This window comes from Panicum virgatum, chromosome 2K (assembly GCF_016808335.1).
Source record: "Panicum virgatum strain AP13 chromosome 2K, P.virgatum_v5, whole genome shotgun sequence".
Classification (NCBI taxonomy): Eukaryota; Viridiplantae; Streptophyta; class Magnoliopsida; order Poales; family Poaceae; genus Panicum; species Panicum virgatum.
In genome coordinates, this window is record NC_053137.1 from 29749264 (window position 1) to 29767100 (window position 17837).

The 17837-nt window shown below is 48.2% G+C and overlaps 1 protein-coding gene across 8 annotated transcripts; it reads left to right on the forward strand.

The window, feature by feature from the left end:
* Nucleotides 1–14502: 14502 nt before the first annotated feature.
* LOC120673099 (DNA gyrase subunit A-like) lies at nucleotides 14503–17737 on the forward strand. Of its 8 annotated transcripts, XR_005674510.1 has the most exons (8): nucleotides 14503–15216; nucleotides 15291–15328; nucleotides 15428–15526; nucleotides 15596–15682; nucleotides 15851–16054; nucleotides 16129–16663; nucleotides 16767–16803; nucleotides 17418–17737. XR_005674510.1 is itself a non-coding variant. In XM_039953793.1 (6 exons), the coding sequence occupies exons 1-5, from the start codon at nucleotides 15063–15065 to the stop codon at nucleotides 16018–16020; spliced, it is 504 nt and encodes a 167-aa protein (XP_039809727.1). In that variant the 5' UTR covers nucleotides 14504–15062; the 3' UTR covers nucleotides 16021–16054; nucleotides 16129–17737. The 8 variants fall into 8 exon arrangements, 1 of the variants encoding a protein (XP_039809727.1); XR_005674509.1 differs by having other exon boundaries at nucleotides 16129–16803; XR_005674511.1 differs by having other exon boundaries at nucleotides 16129–16503; nucleotides 16600–17737.
* Nucleotides 17738–17837: the final 100 nt, after the last annotated feature.

Below are 17837 nucleotides of genomic sequence, written 5' to 3' on the forward strand. Positions count from 1 at the left end.
GAACAAGCATCCACTGCCCCGTATTGAGGATCTCTTCGATCTGCTTCGAGGTGCTCGTATATTCTCGAAGATTGATCTTCGTTCGGTTATTTTCAGCTGAGGATCCGTCCTAGGGATATTCCGAAAACGGCATTCACTTGCAAGTACGGGCTATATGAGTACACGGTCATGTCCTTCGGCTTGACTAATGCCCCGGCTTTCTTCATGCATTTGATGAACATGGTTTTCATGGACTATCTGGATGTCTTCGTGGTGATCTTCATTGATGATATTCTGATTTTCTCCAAGATAGAAGAAGAGCATGAGGAGCATCTGAGACTCGTGTTGCAGAGATTGAGAGAGCATCAGCTGTATGCCAAGTTCAGCAAGTGCGAGTTCTGGATCGACGAGGTTCCTTTCCTCGGTCATGTTATCTCCCAGGGGGGCATTGCTGTTGATCCGAGCAAGGTGAAGGATGTGCTCGAGTGGGAGACACCGCAGACAGTAAAGGAAGTCAGGTCATTCTTGGGCTTAGATGGATATTATCGGAGGTTCATTGAGAATTTCTCCAAGATCGCGAAGCCTTTGACTTCTTTGCTAGAGAAGAATGCGGTATTCATATGGACAGATGAGCGTCAGATGGCCTTCGATGAGGTGAAGAAGAGGTTGACTACGGCGCCAGTCCTTACTCTGCCAGACCAGAGCAAGAGGTTCACGGTGTACTGTGATACTTCGAAGGATGGTCTTGGGTGTGTTCTGATGCAGGAGGGCAGAGTGATAGCTTATGCTTCACGGCAGTTACGTCGGCATGAGCTGAATTATCCCAATCATGATCTTGAGTTAGCCGCAGTCGTGCATGCTCTGAAGATTTGGAGGCATTACTTGTATGGGCAGCAGTGTGATATCTACACTGATCACAAGAGCCTCAAGTACATTTTCACGCAGAATGAGCTGAACATGCGGCAGAGAAGATGGCTAGAGTTGGTCAAGGACTATGACCTGGAGATTCACTATCATCCGAGTAAGGCCAATGTTGTAGCAGATGCTTTGAGCAGGAGAAGCTATGTCAACATGGCCGTGGCTTTCCAGATGCCTCCAGAGTTATGCGAGGAGTTCGAGCAGTTGAGTTTGGGTTTCTTGCATCATACCTCCAGTGCAGCGTTTGAGGCAGTACCGACTCTAGAGTCAGAGATCAGGCAGCATCAGAAAGAAGATGAGAAGCTACAAGAGATTCGTGAGTTGCTCAAGACGGGCAAGGCTCCTCATTTCAGAGAGGATGATCAGGGTACCTTGTGGTACAAGAACCGGATCTGTGTGCCAGCTGTGAATGATCTCCGGAAGTTGATTCTGAGTGAGGCCCATGATACAGCTTACTCTATTCATCCGGGCAGCACGAAGATGTACTATGATCTGAAGGAACATTTCTGGTAGTATGGGATGAAGCGTTCAGTGGCAGAGTACGTGGCTATTTGTGACACCTATCAGCGTGTCAAGGCTGAGCATCAGAGGCCAGCAGGTCTGTTACAGCCTTTGAAGATTCCAGAGTGGAAATGGGAGGAGATCACTATGGACTTTATTGTTGGATTGCCTCGTACTCAGAAAGGGTACAACTCCATTTGGGTAGTAGTGGATCGTCTGACGAAGGTTGCTCACTTCATTCCAGTGAACACTACTTACTCCGGTGCTAGACTTGCAGAGTTGTACAACTCTCGGATTGTCTGCTTACATGGTGTGCCCAAGAAGATCATATCTGACAGAGGGTCTCAGTTCACTTCTCGGTTCTGGGAGCAACTCCATGATTCGTTGGATACGAAGCTGCGTTTCAGTACGGCTTATCACCCTCAGACAGATGGGCAGACAGAGAGAACCAACCAAGTGTTGGAGGATATGCTGAGAGCTTGTGCCATTCAGTACGTTACTAATTGGGATAAGTGCCTGTCTTATGCTGAGTTCTCATATAACAACAGCTATCAGGCCAGTCTGAAGAAGTCCCCCTTCGAGGCATTGTATGGCAGAAAGTGCAGGACTCCTCTCTATTGGGATCAGATTGGTGAGAGGCAGCTCTTTGGCCCTGAGATCATAGATGATGCAGAGCAGATGGTTCAGGCTGTGCGAGAAAATCTGAGGATTGCACAGAGCAGACAGAAGAGCTATGCAGATGGCAAACGGAGAGACCTGACTTTCAGTGTTGGTGATCATGTATACCTGAAGGTGTCTCCGATGAGAGGGATACGCAGGTTTAATGTCAAGGGGAAGTTAGCACCTCGGTATGTTGGTCCATTCAAGGTGCTAGAGAGGAAAGGCGAAGTTGCTTATCGCCTGGAGTTGCCCACCAGCCTCTCAGGAGTTCACGATGTCTTCCATATATCATAGCTGAAGAGGTGTCTGCGAGTACCCGAGGAGTAGGCACCACTGGATGGAGTAGATGTGCAGGAAGATCTGACTTATACTGAGCATCCGGTGAAGATTCTGGAGACATCAGAGAGAGTTACTCGGAACAAGCGCATCAAGATGTGCAGAGTTCAGTGGAGTCACCACAGTGAAGCTGAGGCTACATGGGAGCGGGAAGATGAGCTAAAGAAGACATATCCAGATCTCTTTGCTAGCCAGCCCAGCTAAATCTCGGGGACGAGATTTCTTTAAGGGGGTAGGGTCAATACGGACTCCCCATCTGGTAAGGGTCTCCATGCCCAAAATCACATATATCCCCGAGGAATCAATGACGATCAAACCAGTGCGGAATTCTGCCCCCCCTTATGACAATACTAACTCTGGAGCATATAGAGCATGTGTGTATCTGGCCCCCAGGTGAGGTAACTACCATAGCTGTCCTCATACACGAAACTGGTATACGATGCTGCTCAGCAAATGACTTGGAAAGTCCTACCAGAGCCATATGTCATATTCCACGAAAAACCTTACACATATGCTGCTTGATGTTCTGTTGAGTTTTGTCAATTTGTGTGACCCTAGTGAGATGTTTTTCATGCTTTCTCGATCATAAGCACGTACATGATCCATCCATTTCCCATCAATAAATGCTCCATGTCTTGGTAAACTCTCTTGTAGAACATCCCTGAAATAAAATAAAGTTAGATTATGGTTGCCCCAAAAAGAGAAAAGATGGCATGCCAAAATAGCATGACCCAAAAAAGAGAGAGAGAGAGAGGGGTAGCCATGTTCCAGAAAAAGAAAAAGAAAAAGAAAAAGAGAGAGATAGGGATGTTTCTAGAGAGAAAACCAATGCCTTAAGGAGTAAACCACATCTATCTATCCATCCATCCATCCACCCATCCACTCATACACTTGCACCTTTTAATCGATATTGCATGATTTGTTTCTCCATGGATCCTCTCTTTGACTTTACAATATATGTAATGCAAGTATGCCCTGTTCTTATCCTACCTTGGGCTCTACAAAAGCTTTTTAGCGATAGGAAAGACCGAAGGTAGATACTGTCCTGGTGAGGATAATAAAAGTTGAGTGCCTCGAGAGAATCATCCTGGGAACTTTGCCATGTTTTTAAATTTTTTTTAAAATATATCTCCAGATGGATTGCAGATCGATGAACAAGTAAGTACTACTCTATGCACCGTTCTAACTCTCAACAGCCCAAAATAAGGAGACAGCTAAGAAGCTGTAAGGATCGATGGACCAAGAGGGGGGGTGAATTGAGCATTTTTCAAATTTCTAAGACAAAGTAAAGCAACCTTAACCTATGCAATACTAGTAAGGCTCAATTCACCAACCGGATAACTAAGCAAACTACACAAGCTATAAAGGATATAACAAGATATGAAACTAAGCAAGGTAGAGCTAAGTTATGATCTCTAAAGTCAAGCACATGAATAATTGCATGAAAGTAAGTGCTTGAAACTAAAGAGTGGGCAAGAGACGACCGGATTTTTTTTCCCGTGGTGTCGATGTGTTGGCACACACCCCTAATCCACGTTGTGACTGTAGCACCCGGTTTATAAAAGGACATAAACCGAGCAATCATATACGTGCCAGGATCAAGTCACACGTATATACAACAGAATGAACATTATATCACAGCACATATCACGTAAAAGATATAATAAAATGAGTACGAATGTTATTTATTATATTAATGACAAAATGTCTGATACAGAGCATGCAGAAGCGTAATACATAAACGATAAAACTCTCCGAAGCTGAGCAGGGCGCCACAGGGACGTCGACTGGGAGATGAACGCCTAGAAGTCCTCGTAGTCCTGGTAGCGCTGAGCGAACTCCCTCGCGTCGGCAGGAACTGAGCAGTAGTAGAGTATCCCCAAGAGGAAAAAGAGTAGAGTAGGCAAGAGTGAGTACACAACTTGTACTCAACAAGTATAACACAAACTATGAGGCTCTAAGGTTGGCTGACTGACTGCATTAGCTTTTAAGTCTTGGCAAAATTTTATTAAAGCTATTTACTACAAGTTGATGAATTACCATAAACCCAGTTACATAGTAATTAATCAAAATTAATCATGAACTACTGAGAACCAAACCGAAACCACCAAGGTAACCCCGAGAGGCACCCCCCTCGTCGGAAGGAGATAACCCCACTAATCAAAAGGAGGATCTGGGCCGCTCATGACCGTGAGCACGGCTAGTATACCGGTTTTACACTCTGCGGAGGTTGCACATCTTTACCCACAAGTCGTGAGCTACGCTAGTTGTTCATCACACTTCCGTAGGTGAGATGACTAGCAAACTCACTACGAGGCCTTTACAAAGAATATCGTTGGTAAGGAGTAACCGCGAGGGTTGGATCGGCGACTATGGAGCCGGTCTAGTGGGCGTCAAGACACAGAAGCATAGACGAGGCCACTCAGTACGAGGGCCATAGAAGTTTACCACCTTTGCCCCGTCGGTAAGTTACTCCAAACCAAAAAGACCTAATTAGTAAGCCAAGACCGTGCCATTCCAGTCTTGTGGTAGCGCTGTTGTCCCAGGTTGTCGCTCTATGAACCGGTCCTTATGGAGAGTGGCCAACCCAGCACTAAGCACCGTGCTGGCCCCCTAAACCATGTTTCTAACAAAAACCAATTTTTAACGAGACGTGAGCCACTCAAGCACAGATCATAGAGGGTCACTCTCAGAATTAAGTTGCATATACCATTATGTGTTATAGCGCGGCACCTAGCACAACTAACCAAAATGCAACCCAAGGGATATATATAAGGTAATAAAGTGGCTAGAAAAGTCCTTATAGGTATACAGTATTAAGATGCAGTATGAAAATGTATTTAAAAGTGATGGGTGTTGTTCATGTTATACTTGCCTTCCTCAAGGTTCTCCTGCTGCTCAAACTGCTGTGAAGATGGCTCCTGGTACTGGTACTCCTCCGAAGGATCAATGTCTACTCACGATCGCAACGCCAAAAACAAGTCCAGCACATACACATACATGCAAACAAGAGTAAACCCTAAGAAACAGTACAACAATACATAAAAATAGCAAACAAAACTAAGCTAGAACTATTCTACGCATTACAATGATCGTGTGGACATAAAGAACACCTAAAACGGAGCTAGAACGCGAAAACTACGCTAAAAACAAGATCCAGGGACCTATCTGCGAGAAAAACTGAGCTACAGGGGGGTTCTGGGAAAAAAATTGAGGATTTATGTGCAAAAACCAGAAAGTTCTAGGGGCTGACGTGCAAAAAGACCTTAACTGGATGGCGGGTTCTATTTCTAGGAAGCTCAGGGGGGTCCATGCAAAATTCTGGGCCGAACTGTAAATATTTTTGAACATAGCCAGACCGCGGGTTGATTCTAAAGAAACGGAGGTGCTCTTTAGCAAAAGGAGTGGCGCTGACCGGTATCTGTTCCTTTGACTCGCGCGCGGGACTGATCTGGGCCTTTGGATCTACATCGGACGGCCACGGGCTGTTGGGCGCGCGGGGCGGCGGCGCGAGTCGCCGGAGACCCGTTCCCGCGGCGGAGGCTCACCGGACGTGGCCAAATTTGGCCGTCCGAGGGTCAAATCGAGCAGGCTTTGGCCTGGGATGGAGTACGCGACATGCGTAATCCACCTGGGCCTCGTGCGTGGGGCGGGGAAGCTCGGGGCGGCGTGTGCGGCAGCGGTGGCGGGTCTACGCGGCGGCGCTCGTCGGAGCGCGAGCGTTCCGGTCCCCGGGGTGGCCTACGGCTCCAGGATCTAGCGCAAAAGGACCGGGGAGGGGTTACAATGCTCACCGAGGTTTGGTTCGGGTCGGAGATGCCGCGCAGTGTGGTCGTCGGTGAGGTACTTGCGGCGGTTCGTGGCGGAGCTCACGGAGGAGGTCGCTGCTGGTCGTCTCCGGGCCTGCTGATCCGCCAGGGAGATGTGCAGCTGTGCTACGAACAAGAACTGGGGGTCAGGGAGGCTCGGAACTCGCCGGCGGTGTGAAATCACGGTGGCGGAGCCACTTATCGGCGGCGGATCTCGGGGTGAAATCCGGCGCGTGTAGGGCCCTAGGCCGGGGAAGGAGGACTCGAGGAGGCTCCTGGCACCGGGGCGAAGCGACTGCGGGGTCTGACCGGGGCTAGGGTGCGGCAGAGCGGTGGCCCTACGGCGGCGCAGAACCTCTGCGCGGCGGAGCGGGGTGGAACTTGGGCTCTGGGCGGCGCTGAAGTGGCAGGTGGAGTGAAGGGGGGCCGTGGGGGTGTGTTTAAAGGAAGGAGGCCGCGGATCACGGTGCACGGGTGATGGCAGGTGGGCACCGGCGATCTTGCCGGGGCTCGGGTGCTGATTCTGCGGATCGCAACCACCCGGCGCGATCCCGGGCTTCTAGGATTGCGGCCTTAGAAGGAAAGGGTGCGGCGGTGCTGAGGGTCCGCAGGGTTGGGGTGGCCCACGGGGCAGCGGGTCGCGGCGCTGTGGAGCGGAGCTGCGCGAGCGGGCGTCACGGCGGGGAAGAAGGGTCTGACCCGTGGGGCCAGCGCGTCAGCGAGGGAAGCAGCGAGCGCGGGCTGCGGAGGAGCGCGGGGGATCGGCTGTCAGGTGGGGCCGCGGTGCTGGTCTGCTGGGCCAGGGAGGGAGGAGGGCGCATGCGTGGGCCGCTGGGATGGCGCCGGGGAGAGAACGGGCCGCGGGGAGAAGAGAGAGAGAGGGGTGCGGGTTGGGCCGGACTGGGTTGGGCTGCCGGGCTGGTTTGGGTCTTCTAATTCCTTTCCTCTTTTCTATTCTATTTCCAAACAACTCAAATCTATTAACTCCTATGCAATCAAGCAAAATAAAACCATGCACCAGCATGAATGCAATAACGAGTTTAACCTAGAAAAATTTTAATTACTTGTGAGAGAAAATTAATTTAAATGCAAGTCTAAGCATATAAAACCTTAGAAAATTAAATAAGGCCAAATAAATTTATTATTAAATACTAGAATTTAAATTGGAGTGTTACAATGAAAGTGTATGTATTAGTTCTACCATGGTGTGCAACATCATTATCAAATTCCCATGATCGTCCTAACAACAATGAAGATGATTGCATTGGTACAACATCAAAATCAACATATTCATGATAAAAACCAACCGAAAAGTGTATGCGTGCTGATTTAGTTACCTTAGTCTTACCACTAGTGTTGAACCATTCAAGGTAGTAAGGCTGAGGAATAGAACAAGTGGGCAAACCAAACCTCTTGATCAAATCTGAACTCACCAAGTTGCTGCAACTTCCGCTATCAATTATGGTGAGAACACGACAATCCTTAACTTGGAGAAACATGTGGAACAAATTCTTGCGTTGGATTTTCTCCTCATCCTCATGTTCCGCTTTAGAAGTCAGCACACGCTGCACAAGAAGACTAGGAAGGTCCTTTGTCGCAGCTGCAGAATCAATATTAAATTTTTGCAATTCCTGATAATATTCCTCTACTCCTTTATCACCTTGTTTTAAATTTTGCAATTTGTAACGTAGATCGCATTGGTAATAAGGAGGAACAAAACGAGACTTCATGCGCTGTTTTAAAACATGCCAAGTTTGAGGCACGGCAGCAGCATTACCAGCATTGCAAAGATCATTCCACCAAAACAGAGCAAAACTAGTAAATTCACTAGTAGCAAGTCTAACTCTTTGCTCAGGAGGAACTAAATGAGAATTGAATTTTTGTTCAACAGCAAGTTCCCAATCTAAATAAGCCTCAGGATCAGCAGTACCAGCAAAAGGAATCATGGTAAATTTAGTTTTAGCAAAAGAATCATTGTTACCACAATTATGATTACCTCCCATACTTTGACGATTGCGCCGAAGATGGTACGCATCACGATCCTCATCATCATCATCAAGGACGGCATCCTCATCCTCGTCCTCATCACCATCAGGAGGGTGGCGTCGGTGTCGCTGTCGAGGGGGATGTTGTTCAATATGCTCAAGGCGTGTGACCACTCCATTGATACTGCAAATCATCTCATTGAACTTCCCGTCGATGTAGGTGCGCTGGTCATCAACAAGTTTATTAAGTTCATCCTTGGAGACGCATTCATTGAAGTCCGTAGGGGACTCCCCTCCTTTACCTAACCCTGTCATGGTTAGAAGACAGCAAAAGACAACATCAAGGTATTATCCCTATCAACTAACAAGTGCTGGGTGATGGTGAAAGTGGAGAGCAAAATCTCAAGCGGCTTACTACCATCTTGCAAGTATTCTTACCAAAGCCAAACAGGATGGTACAATCTGTTGTTGAGTTGGGTGTAACAATTGCAAGATGAACCTGTACTGATCGAAGTATATGTAGAGCTGTGGGACAGGCACAATATGTAGCAAGGAGTAGCAAATAACGAATGCAGATTAGCAAAGTTCAATAAGTATCCAAAGTACAAGTCACAATTGATGGCTAAGATGTGTCCTAGGTGTAGCACAACAAGTTGGAACAAAGAACAGTGGCTAAAGCTCAAAGAACAAGCAAAACAGCACTCTATGCATTTGTTTTTAATCTTTTCCCCCGAAAAACCTCCAGGACTAGTAGGAATCAAGATTTCTTATTTTGCAACTATTTTTATATTTATCTCCAAACAGATGTAACACAAACTCCAACCACAAAAATTTGCACCTTAAACAGAGGTGGGATGTGGCCTACAGAAAATCAGGAGCGTTTCTGAAAAACTGGAAAATCACTTGGAAGCCTCAAAACTCTTTCTTCCCGAATTTTTTTGAATTTTTTGAGATCGGCTCCAAACGGCGAAGCGGTTTTATTGTATGTGCAGAATTTCGTTACCTTTCTGCTGTAAAAAATTGTGCCAAATCGGAGCACCGAGCGAAAAGTTATGCCTGTTTTACCGAAGGTAACTCAAATTACGTTGGATATGATAGGGGCGGTGACTAGAGGTAGTACACCAGCCCCTGCCATATTCTCCGGGCAGTCGGATGGCCCGAAAGAGATGGTGGTGTTCATCCACCTGTGGTGCGGCGCTGCATTCGGGACCCCCGGCTTCACCGAAAGGACCTCTCGGCGAAGGGTCTTCACGTCCCGCCGGGAGACAAGCTCCCAGCTTCCGCCGTACATTACGTACAGCTTCTTGCGGCGGTCATCGTTGTCGGAGTCGGAGTTGTCGTCGTGGTACACGCCCTTCAGCTCCCGAGCGGGGGATTGGTACCCCAGCTCCTTCTCCCCGGCAGCAGTCCGGCTGTCGGAAGCTTTCTCCTTGCCAGGTCGCTGGCGAGGAGGGGTGAGCCGTCCTTGGAGGACTGCTCACGCCGCCCACTGACCCGCTTCGCGAGTTTCTGGATCTTGCGGCAGTTAGTGGCACTGTGGCGAGTGGTGGGATGCACTGGGCATGAACCTCCGCTGCCACCTTGCGGGCGCGGGCATTTTCCATGCGCATTCTGGCCCCCTGCCGCTGCTGCAGCAGCTGGTGCCGCTGCTGCAACGGCTTGACCGCTGGGTTGCGGCTCCCCGTGACTCCGGTTCTTGTTCTTCTTCTTCTTGCCACCGCCCTGGGCGGTAGCACCGGAGCCACCAGTTTTGGCGTCTCCGTCTTGGGGGGCTGAGTGCCATGCGCGGCCCTCAGCGGCCTTGGCACACTTGTCTGCCAGGGAGAAAAGCGTGGTAATGCTTTCCACCTCGTGCGTCGCCAGCTTCTCGAGCATCTTCTCATCATGTACCCCATGACGGAAAGCAGTGATAATAGATGCGTCAGAGATATGAGGAATGATACCCCGTACCTTGGTGAAGCGTGAGATGAATGCCCGGAGCGTCTCCCCAGGTTTCTGCCTCACGGCGTGGAGGTGAGCCTCCACACCATGCTGCTGGTACGCACTGGCAAAGTTCGCTGTGAATCTCGCACAGAGCTCCTCCCAGGACTGAATCGTCCCAGGAGTGAGGTTCACGAGCCAAGTCCGGGCTGGCCCAGTCAAGGCTACATGAAAGTAGCTTGCCATGACGGCGTCGTTACCACCAGCTGCTGTGATGGCGGTAACGTACACCTGTAGGAATTCCGACGAGTTAGTGGTACCGTCATACTTCTCCGGCAAGTGCGGGCGGAACTTGGATGGCCATGCCACCGCGCGGAGGTGCTCTGCCAGCACAGCGCAGCCCACCCCAGCCACCGGGGTGCCCGCCTGTATCCGGGCGTTCACCGGAGGCTTGGGCGCCGCCATGTCCAAGTCGGCGTTGAGGTTGCGGCCCTCAATGTTGAGACGGCGCTCTCGCGCCCTCTCCACGGAGATGCGGGCGTCCTCACCCGCGCGTCTACAGTTGAGCTCCGCCTGCAGGTCTTCTGTTCGTGCACCCCTCACTGTGGGGGAGCACACGGATGCCGACGCACGGCCCTGGCGCTGGTGGTAGGGTACCACCGCATTGCCAAGCGGAGGTCGTTGCCCAGCCCTTGCAGAACTGGGGGATGCCTGAGCCAGATGGAGGAGACGGTCAACGTCGTCCCTCCACTGCCTCAGTGCATCTGGCGAGGCTGCAGCAGCCGGAGGGTTGCGAAGCAACTCCCTAGCCGCCGCCAGCGCTCCGCCGCTCGCAGCTTGTGAGGGGGCCCTTGACGGGCGCCCTGACTCTTGCCGACGTGCAGCGCACGCCGCCGCTGACAGTGGCTACTCCACAGGCACAGTTGCCCCTGGAGCAGGAAGGTGAGAGGCGTGTGGCGCGGAGAACGCCACACCCTCTGTCATCTCCACGTTGTCCACCCGAACCATGGAGATGAGCAAGAGATGAACTGAAACCAGCTGCCCCTACCTGGCGCGCCAAATGTCGTGGTGTAGTAAACCACAGCCGGGTGGCGGAATGCACCTGCCTAAGCCTAGAGGGTGAGTACTCGGGGGTTAGCTAGAACTAGTTCGATCTCTTGGAAGAACACGATGAACACAGCCAATTTAGAGTGGTTCGTGCCGCCGGAGCGTAATACCCTACGTTCACTGTGTGCCGTATTGCCTAAGTCTGGGTGAGATTGAAAAAACCCTATTGTGTGCAGCGAGCGCCTCCCTTTTATATCTCAAGGGAGGTGCGTACATGGCCATTGGGTCCCCGACAGATGGGCCCAATGATGCAGTATAAAATAACGTACTGTTCATACATTACGGCGTTGCAGGCGAAGGAGATCTCATCCTCGGATTTCCCTGGTTTGTCAGTGGGAATCTTCCGACCGGCGTGCTTTGCCCTGTCTTGTCGAAACGGCGCCAGGGTGTAGCGTGCGGCGTTACCTGCAGCGTAGCTGAACGGCCGTGTAGCTTGGGGCGTAGGTGACATGATGGAAAAGTGCCGTGCCGTCGTATCTATTTAATGCGGCAGACGGGCTCTGCGCGGATGCGGCGCAGGCGGCTGCACTGTGTACCTCGGTAATTCGCGGTCTACAGTGAGGACTGACAATGGCTGCCCCGCGAGCCGCGTCGGCAGAGCACGCCTCAACCACCCGCATTGAATGCGGTGGGTGGGCGAGTCTTCCAGCGGAAGTCCCGCGCCCGCGCCCGTGCCTGCGGGACACGTGGCGGCTCCGGACCCCACCCGACGGTATGTTGGTTCTTCGCGCGTGGGAGGTCCGGATGGACGCGGGAGGTCCCGGACCCCTAAGGGGGTCCGCGCCCTCGGCTGTTGGTTCGGAGCTTCCCTTCCTCAGGGACACGTGGCGTCACCGGGCCCGTCCCAGAGCGGGGAGCGGGTCCGGGGCCGTTGGCCCGGTGAGGTCAGAGCCTGACCCGTGGGGCCCGGCTGCTCCGCCCCTTATGGCGTAGTTACGGATCACTATGCGAGTTCTGACTTGCTGCAGTAAGAGTGGGTATCCCTGCTACAGGGTACCGACAACCGCCATATGCCACCAAAAATAGCCAAGCCTCATTTGGAGTTTTGAACCTCATGCCAACTTTAGGTATCTTCCTATCAACTTCAGCCATTGTCTTCCACAACAATGAATTGCACAGTACAAGAATTTTTGAAAAAAAACTTTAATAATCAAAACATCTCTTGTGATTATCAGTCCAAAAAGCTCCAACAAGTCTTGTTATCTTTTGCTTTGAATTGTTATCTATCCATGATGCAAAAGTGATTTATGATCCTGCAGTGCCCGCTGCCCTCCCGCGGCGGCGTCCGGCGGCCTCCCGCAGCGGCAGCCCGGCGGCCAGGCGACGAAAAGCGGTATCCTGGTGGCCTCCCGCAGCAGTAGCAGCAGCCCAGCGATCAGGCAACGCGACGGCCCGATGGCGCCGTGCGGCCTCCCGCAGCAAGGGCGCAAGGGCCCAGGCGCAGCAGCCTTCTCCACCGGCGACCGCGAGCGCGGGATTGAGGCGGCGACGCTCGTCCACCGGCGGATCCGGGAGTCGAACTATGACTTCAAAGTTCCAACTACAGGTGTCTTACCATTAGACGCTGAATTCTTTTGTTGCACTTAGATAGTACACGAATTTATTTGTTGACTTGGACAGTACACGTTTTAAAATCATAACAGAGCAAAGTGGAAAAAAATGTCGAGCTTGGTACTCGAACCTATGACCTCATAGGTCAGCACAACAAAGATTACCAACGCGCCACCAGCTCTGAACTCTGGGTATTGACACTTATTATTTGAATTTGCACCACGTGGAGAGCGAGACCAAGAACACAGGTATGGTTCATCTTTCTCTTTTTAATCCGGAATTAAAACTTGTAGTTGGTATTTCTTTGTTATAGTAACTCCAAATTTGATGATTTTTTTCTTAATTTTTACAAAATCAATATCTATCATTCAATGGCACTTGTTTATATGTTAATTGCTATTTATTTAATATTTTTTATGTGGCTTATTTTCTTACACCTAAGTAGAGCACGAAGAAACATGCTTTTGCATTACAATTAGTAATATAACTTTATATTTTATAATATTATGACAAATGTAAGGTCATGTCCAAATTTGAGGTGCATATGAGATCAAAAATATTATGAGATGTTCAAATCTCAAAGTTTGACTTAAGTTATAGGGAACTATGAGAAAGATATATTCTTTTGTGTACAATGTATGATCATACTTTACTTAAACCATTTCAGATTTTTATGGAAAGTTTATAAACTAAACATATGTTGTCATCTCAATTTATATAATTTTTTTGACCAGATTTAGATATTATTGTAATTATTATGTGGTAATTCAGAGAAAGAAATTTGAATTGACCCTACAAGACATTTGAATTTGTCATCTATTTCGAAGACATAAACTATAATGGAACATATGAGCCTAATACAATTTTTGTGCAATTTTTGGAATCTTCTGGAGGTACACATAGTTCAACTTGGAATTAATTTCAATAAGAATGTAGAAATTCATTTAAATGATAATAAATATCAAATCTTTTAAAAATTTCTTAAAACTCCGACAGAGCAACTTATTGTAGTCTAGTATATATAAAAAAATTATTGGCCTATATAAAATATTTTTTTTATATGTGGCATCACAAAGATATCTTAATTAGGTGGAACAAAAACAAAAAAACTAAATGATCCAAAAAAATCTAGAACTGGGCCATTTTTTGGGCCGCCAACACGGCCCGAACTTTTCTATCCGTCTATTCCTTTTCCGACGGCATTGATTACTTGCCCCATTCTATAAAATCCCGTAGTCAGAAACCCTAGTGCTCCAGAATCCCAGCCTTTTTTTTTTCTCCTATCATTCCTAGCACACTCATTTCAAAAAAAGAATCTTTTATGTATGAAGTACTAAACGAAGTTTATTTGAATTTTTTTTTCACGGATGAGTGTAACTTTTCGCGACAAATCTAATGACGGTAATTAATCGATAATTGACTACAGTGATGCTAAAGTACCATCCTTAAATTATGCGGTCAAAGATCTCATTAAATTCGTCTAGCGCGGGGTTATGAAGTTAGTTTTGTAAAATATCATTATGTAGTCTATACTATAAGATTCAAAAAAATTGAAAATCCTTCCCACCAGAAAACTTACCCCATCCTCTCACGCAGGACCCACAAATTAGAATTTTTTTTGGTTGAAGCAGGCTCGACCGGCAAAACCAGGCAATCGGCGATGTTTCTGCCCATTCGCTCTGTTTTTTCTCACCGCCGCGCTAGCTTACCCGCCCGCGAGCACCCGCGTTTATCACTTTCCCAAATCTCGCAAAAATCACGGTGCCGCCTCGATGCCTTCCTTCCATCCATCCACCCAGTCCCGCCCCCATGGGCCATCGCCTCCGCCTCCCCAGCAACCCCACGCCACCGCGTCGCCCTCTTCTTCCTGCTCCTCCTCCCCGTCCACCTCGCCCTCGCCACCGCGCAGGCCGCAGGGGTTACGCGGCTTCTCCTACCTCCTCAACTGCGGCGTTGTGCTACTACCCTCGACTCCTCACCCGCCCGCTCACCATCTCTCCTCTCCCGTTTCTCCCTCCCTCTCCCCTCCAAATCCGGCGGCCGGCGAGGCGAGAGCGCGGCCTTCGCTTGCCAGTCCTGGCGGCCGGCGGCCGGCAGCGTTGCTAGGATGTAGCCGCCGGCACTCGGATCTGCCTCGGGGTGGGCCCGCTGGAGGCACGATGATGAACACAGGCCCCGCGACGACTCTTGGCGAGGGGGGGGGGGGGGGGGGGCTCACCTCGCTCAACTCTACGGCGCAGCGGGGCCGACGAGAGGGCCGAAGCCATGGGTGGGCGCTTCAAGATTTGCCTTGCTCATGGACGACGAGGGGGCCGACAGCGACCGTGGATGGCCGATACGGAGGTGGTGTATGCGCTCACTGCCCAGAATCTCCCGTCCCCATCAATTTTGTCGACCAGCTGAGCAGCTCCCTGCTCCACCAAGGATCCATGGGATTGGGAAGCACGAATGTGAGTTCCTAGCATCTACTTTGCTCTTGCTTCGTCTACGCCCGTGTGATGACCAACTTTACCATGCCGTGCAGCCCCCTCAGCCACGAATCTCTTGTGCTGTGTATTAAAGGTAACTACTCCGAAATCTTATTGTCTTTCTTTGTGAGTTGTTGTTGCATGACATTCCTTTTTTCTTATCTGTGTCATTCTGCTTTTTGTTATTTTACAGGATGACTTCATACCAAACTTTGATAACTCACAGAGGGAGCCATCTCTGCTGCTGGCTCGTGTTCCATCTCTATTGTTGAATGGTTCTTCTGGGATTGCGGTATGAGTTTGTATTCACTTTATACAATTGCTACTAAGTCAGATATTTAGGCTGTTTAAACTGTTTCAGGTCGGAATGGCAACAAACATTCCTCCTCACAATCTGGGGGAGCTTGTTGATGCACTTTCTGTTATAGTTCAAAAGCCTGAAGCCACAGTAAGTAATTTGTACCATATATCATGATAAGCCTGTTTGAAAAGGCACTCTGCTGCTATTTTTTCCTGTGATAATTATTAACATATTATCGTAAGGAACAAGGAACAAGAGCAAATATTTGCTTAGCATGGGCATGATATTATTATCACTTTTCATGTCCTGTTGCAGAATCATTGGAATTATTTTGGTGATTGTTAAAGTAACATTGGCAGAACCACCCAGAGGCTGAGGTTGCTGCTCTGCCGCCACCGGCCACCACCGACACCGAGGAGGATCGCGCAGCGGCCGCCACACCAGCCGACAACAATCCCTCCATCACAGTACCGTGGGAAGATTGAAAAATAGCAGACTAAAGTAGAGAAATGGTTTGAGGTAAATAGAACTGTCTTAATGTTGGTAAATTCACAATTTCCCTAAATTTTCTTACAGAAATTTGTATTTTTCAGATATGTGGCATAACGATGCCTAACATCAAACAGGGGATGTTTTAATACATATTTTTGCTTACTATGAGAAGAAGGTATGAACAAATGGATTCTTTTCTTTATTCACACATTGCAATGGTCATTCTTAATTGATCTGTTGAAAGGAAACCATGTTCATCGGCAAGTTGCTTGGATATACCGGTTCTCGTGGGAACCAATGCATTTAGGTCTTCTCATTATTTACAAAAGATTGTGCTGATATAGGATTATCTACTACTATTCTAGGTTTCAATATATTTACAAACTAATTGATCAGGCCTTCAGAGGCTTCCAGGTTCAGCCGTGGTCATCACGAGTGCAAGCTGATAAGAGCAACAACCATATGGAGCATTGCAGGTTCTGTGAATTGTGCTAATAAATAATGGGTTAACAAGCATGCCATTGTCAGCATTGAGTTCATCTCCTGTTTACTCTTCCTGCTATTCCATGAAGATTTGGAGAGGAAGGCTGTTTGTTCTTCCTGCCATTCCAAGAAGATCTAGAGAGGAAGGCTGAGGTGCTCGAGAAGAAAATATTTCTACTTTGGGGCCATGTAAATCACAGAATAAAGTTAGCATAAATTATTGGGAGCTCATAGTTCTTTTTTGGACTAATTTCAGGTTTCCACACTGATACAACAGGATTGACTAATTTCAGGTTTGATTTGATTATTCTATTCTCTTCTCGATTTAATGAATGCTTTGATATTTTCCGCTAATTAAAGATGGGTTGTGATTGATCCAGGAAGAGTATTAGTGATGGGGTTAAATACTAAGACCTTAGCTATCTCTATATAAATGGAGGTTTTTTCCTTTGGGTGTTTTTTCATTCATTAAGTTCAGCTTTTTTATTGCTGTATGTACCAAGCTGAATGTCATACATGAGCTCCAATATGTCTATTCTAAGAGATTTACATGATACTACTATATATATTAAGCTATTTTTGGTACAGTCAAGGACACAGAATGCTTGCTTGGTAGAGCTGACAAGTTCAGGCAATATGGCTACAATGCAGTCCTTATGCAATCTGATTCTGTCAAGTATGCTCTTATGCAACATGTGATTTTTTTTTCCTTCTGTGGCCATTTGTGGAGAGTTTATCTAAATGCCTAAAGCATGGACTTTACAATCCACTTAAAGCAAGATCAAAGTATTGCAGATGCGATATACATCACTAACAGTGTTTCATTCTCCTTTGTGATTTTTGACATTCCTGTTTTCTGCCTTTATTGATACAAAATTTGGTTACAAAATTTTGACATCTCTAACAGCTGAAGGCACTGCAAGATCCCAGAACAAGACGCTCGAGAAACAGGATCGGCGGCAGCAAGGACACGAGGGCTGGAGGGGAGGAGCAACCAGATGGAGGTGCATGGTCAAGCAATCCCCGTTAGTTCATGACCGCAGGCTAGGCGTCCGAACAAACAGAGTTGTAAAGGTGTAAAGGGTAGCCTAGACAATCCTGTAATTGTGTTTGATGGGATGGCTTGTCCAAAGTTAAACGAAAGAATCAATATTGTTGTCTCCTCGTAATCGCATTGAATCGTCTCTTTGGGCTGTTGTAATACTTCATTTGGAAGGGTCTTCTTCACCAGCAGGTTGCTCACAGATAATGTTGCTTTACTACGTTAGTTGCAGGTCACTACTTTACACATACATTTGGATTCAAACATTGGCAGGCTTTGACTGAG

Excerpts from the sequence above, each read along its gene's own strand:
- LOC120673099 (XM_039953793.1), top strand. The coding sequence starts at position 15,063 with ATGGACGACGAGGGGGCCGACAGCGACCGTGGATGGCCGATACGGAGG. Across the intron at positions 15,217-15,290 it reads TGGGATTGGGAAGCACGAAT|CCCCCTCAGCCACGAATCTC; the intron begins GTGAGTTCCTAG and ends CATGCCGTGCAG. Across the intron at positions 15,683-15,894 it reads TTCAAAAGCCTGAAGCCACA|AACCACCCAGAGGCTGAGGT; the intron begins GTAAGTAATTTG and ends TAACATTGGCAG.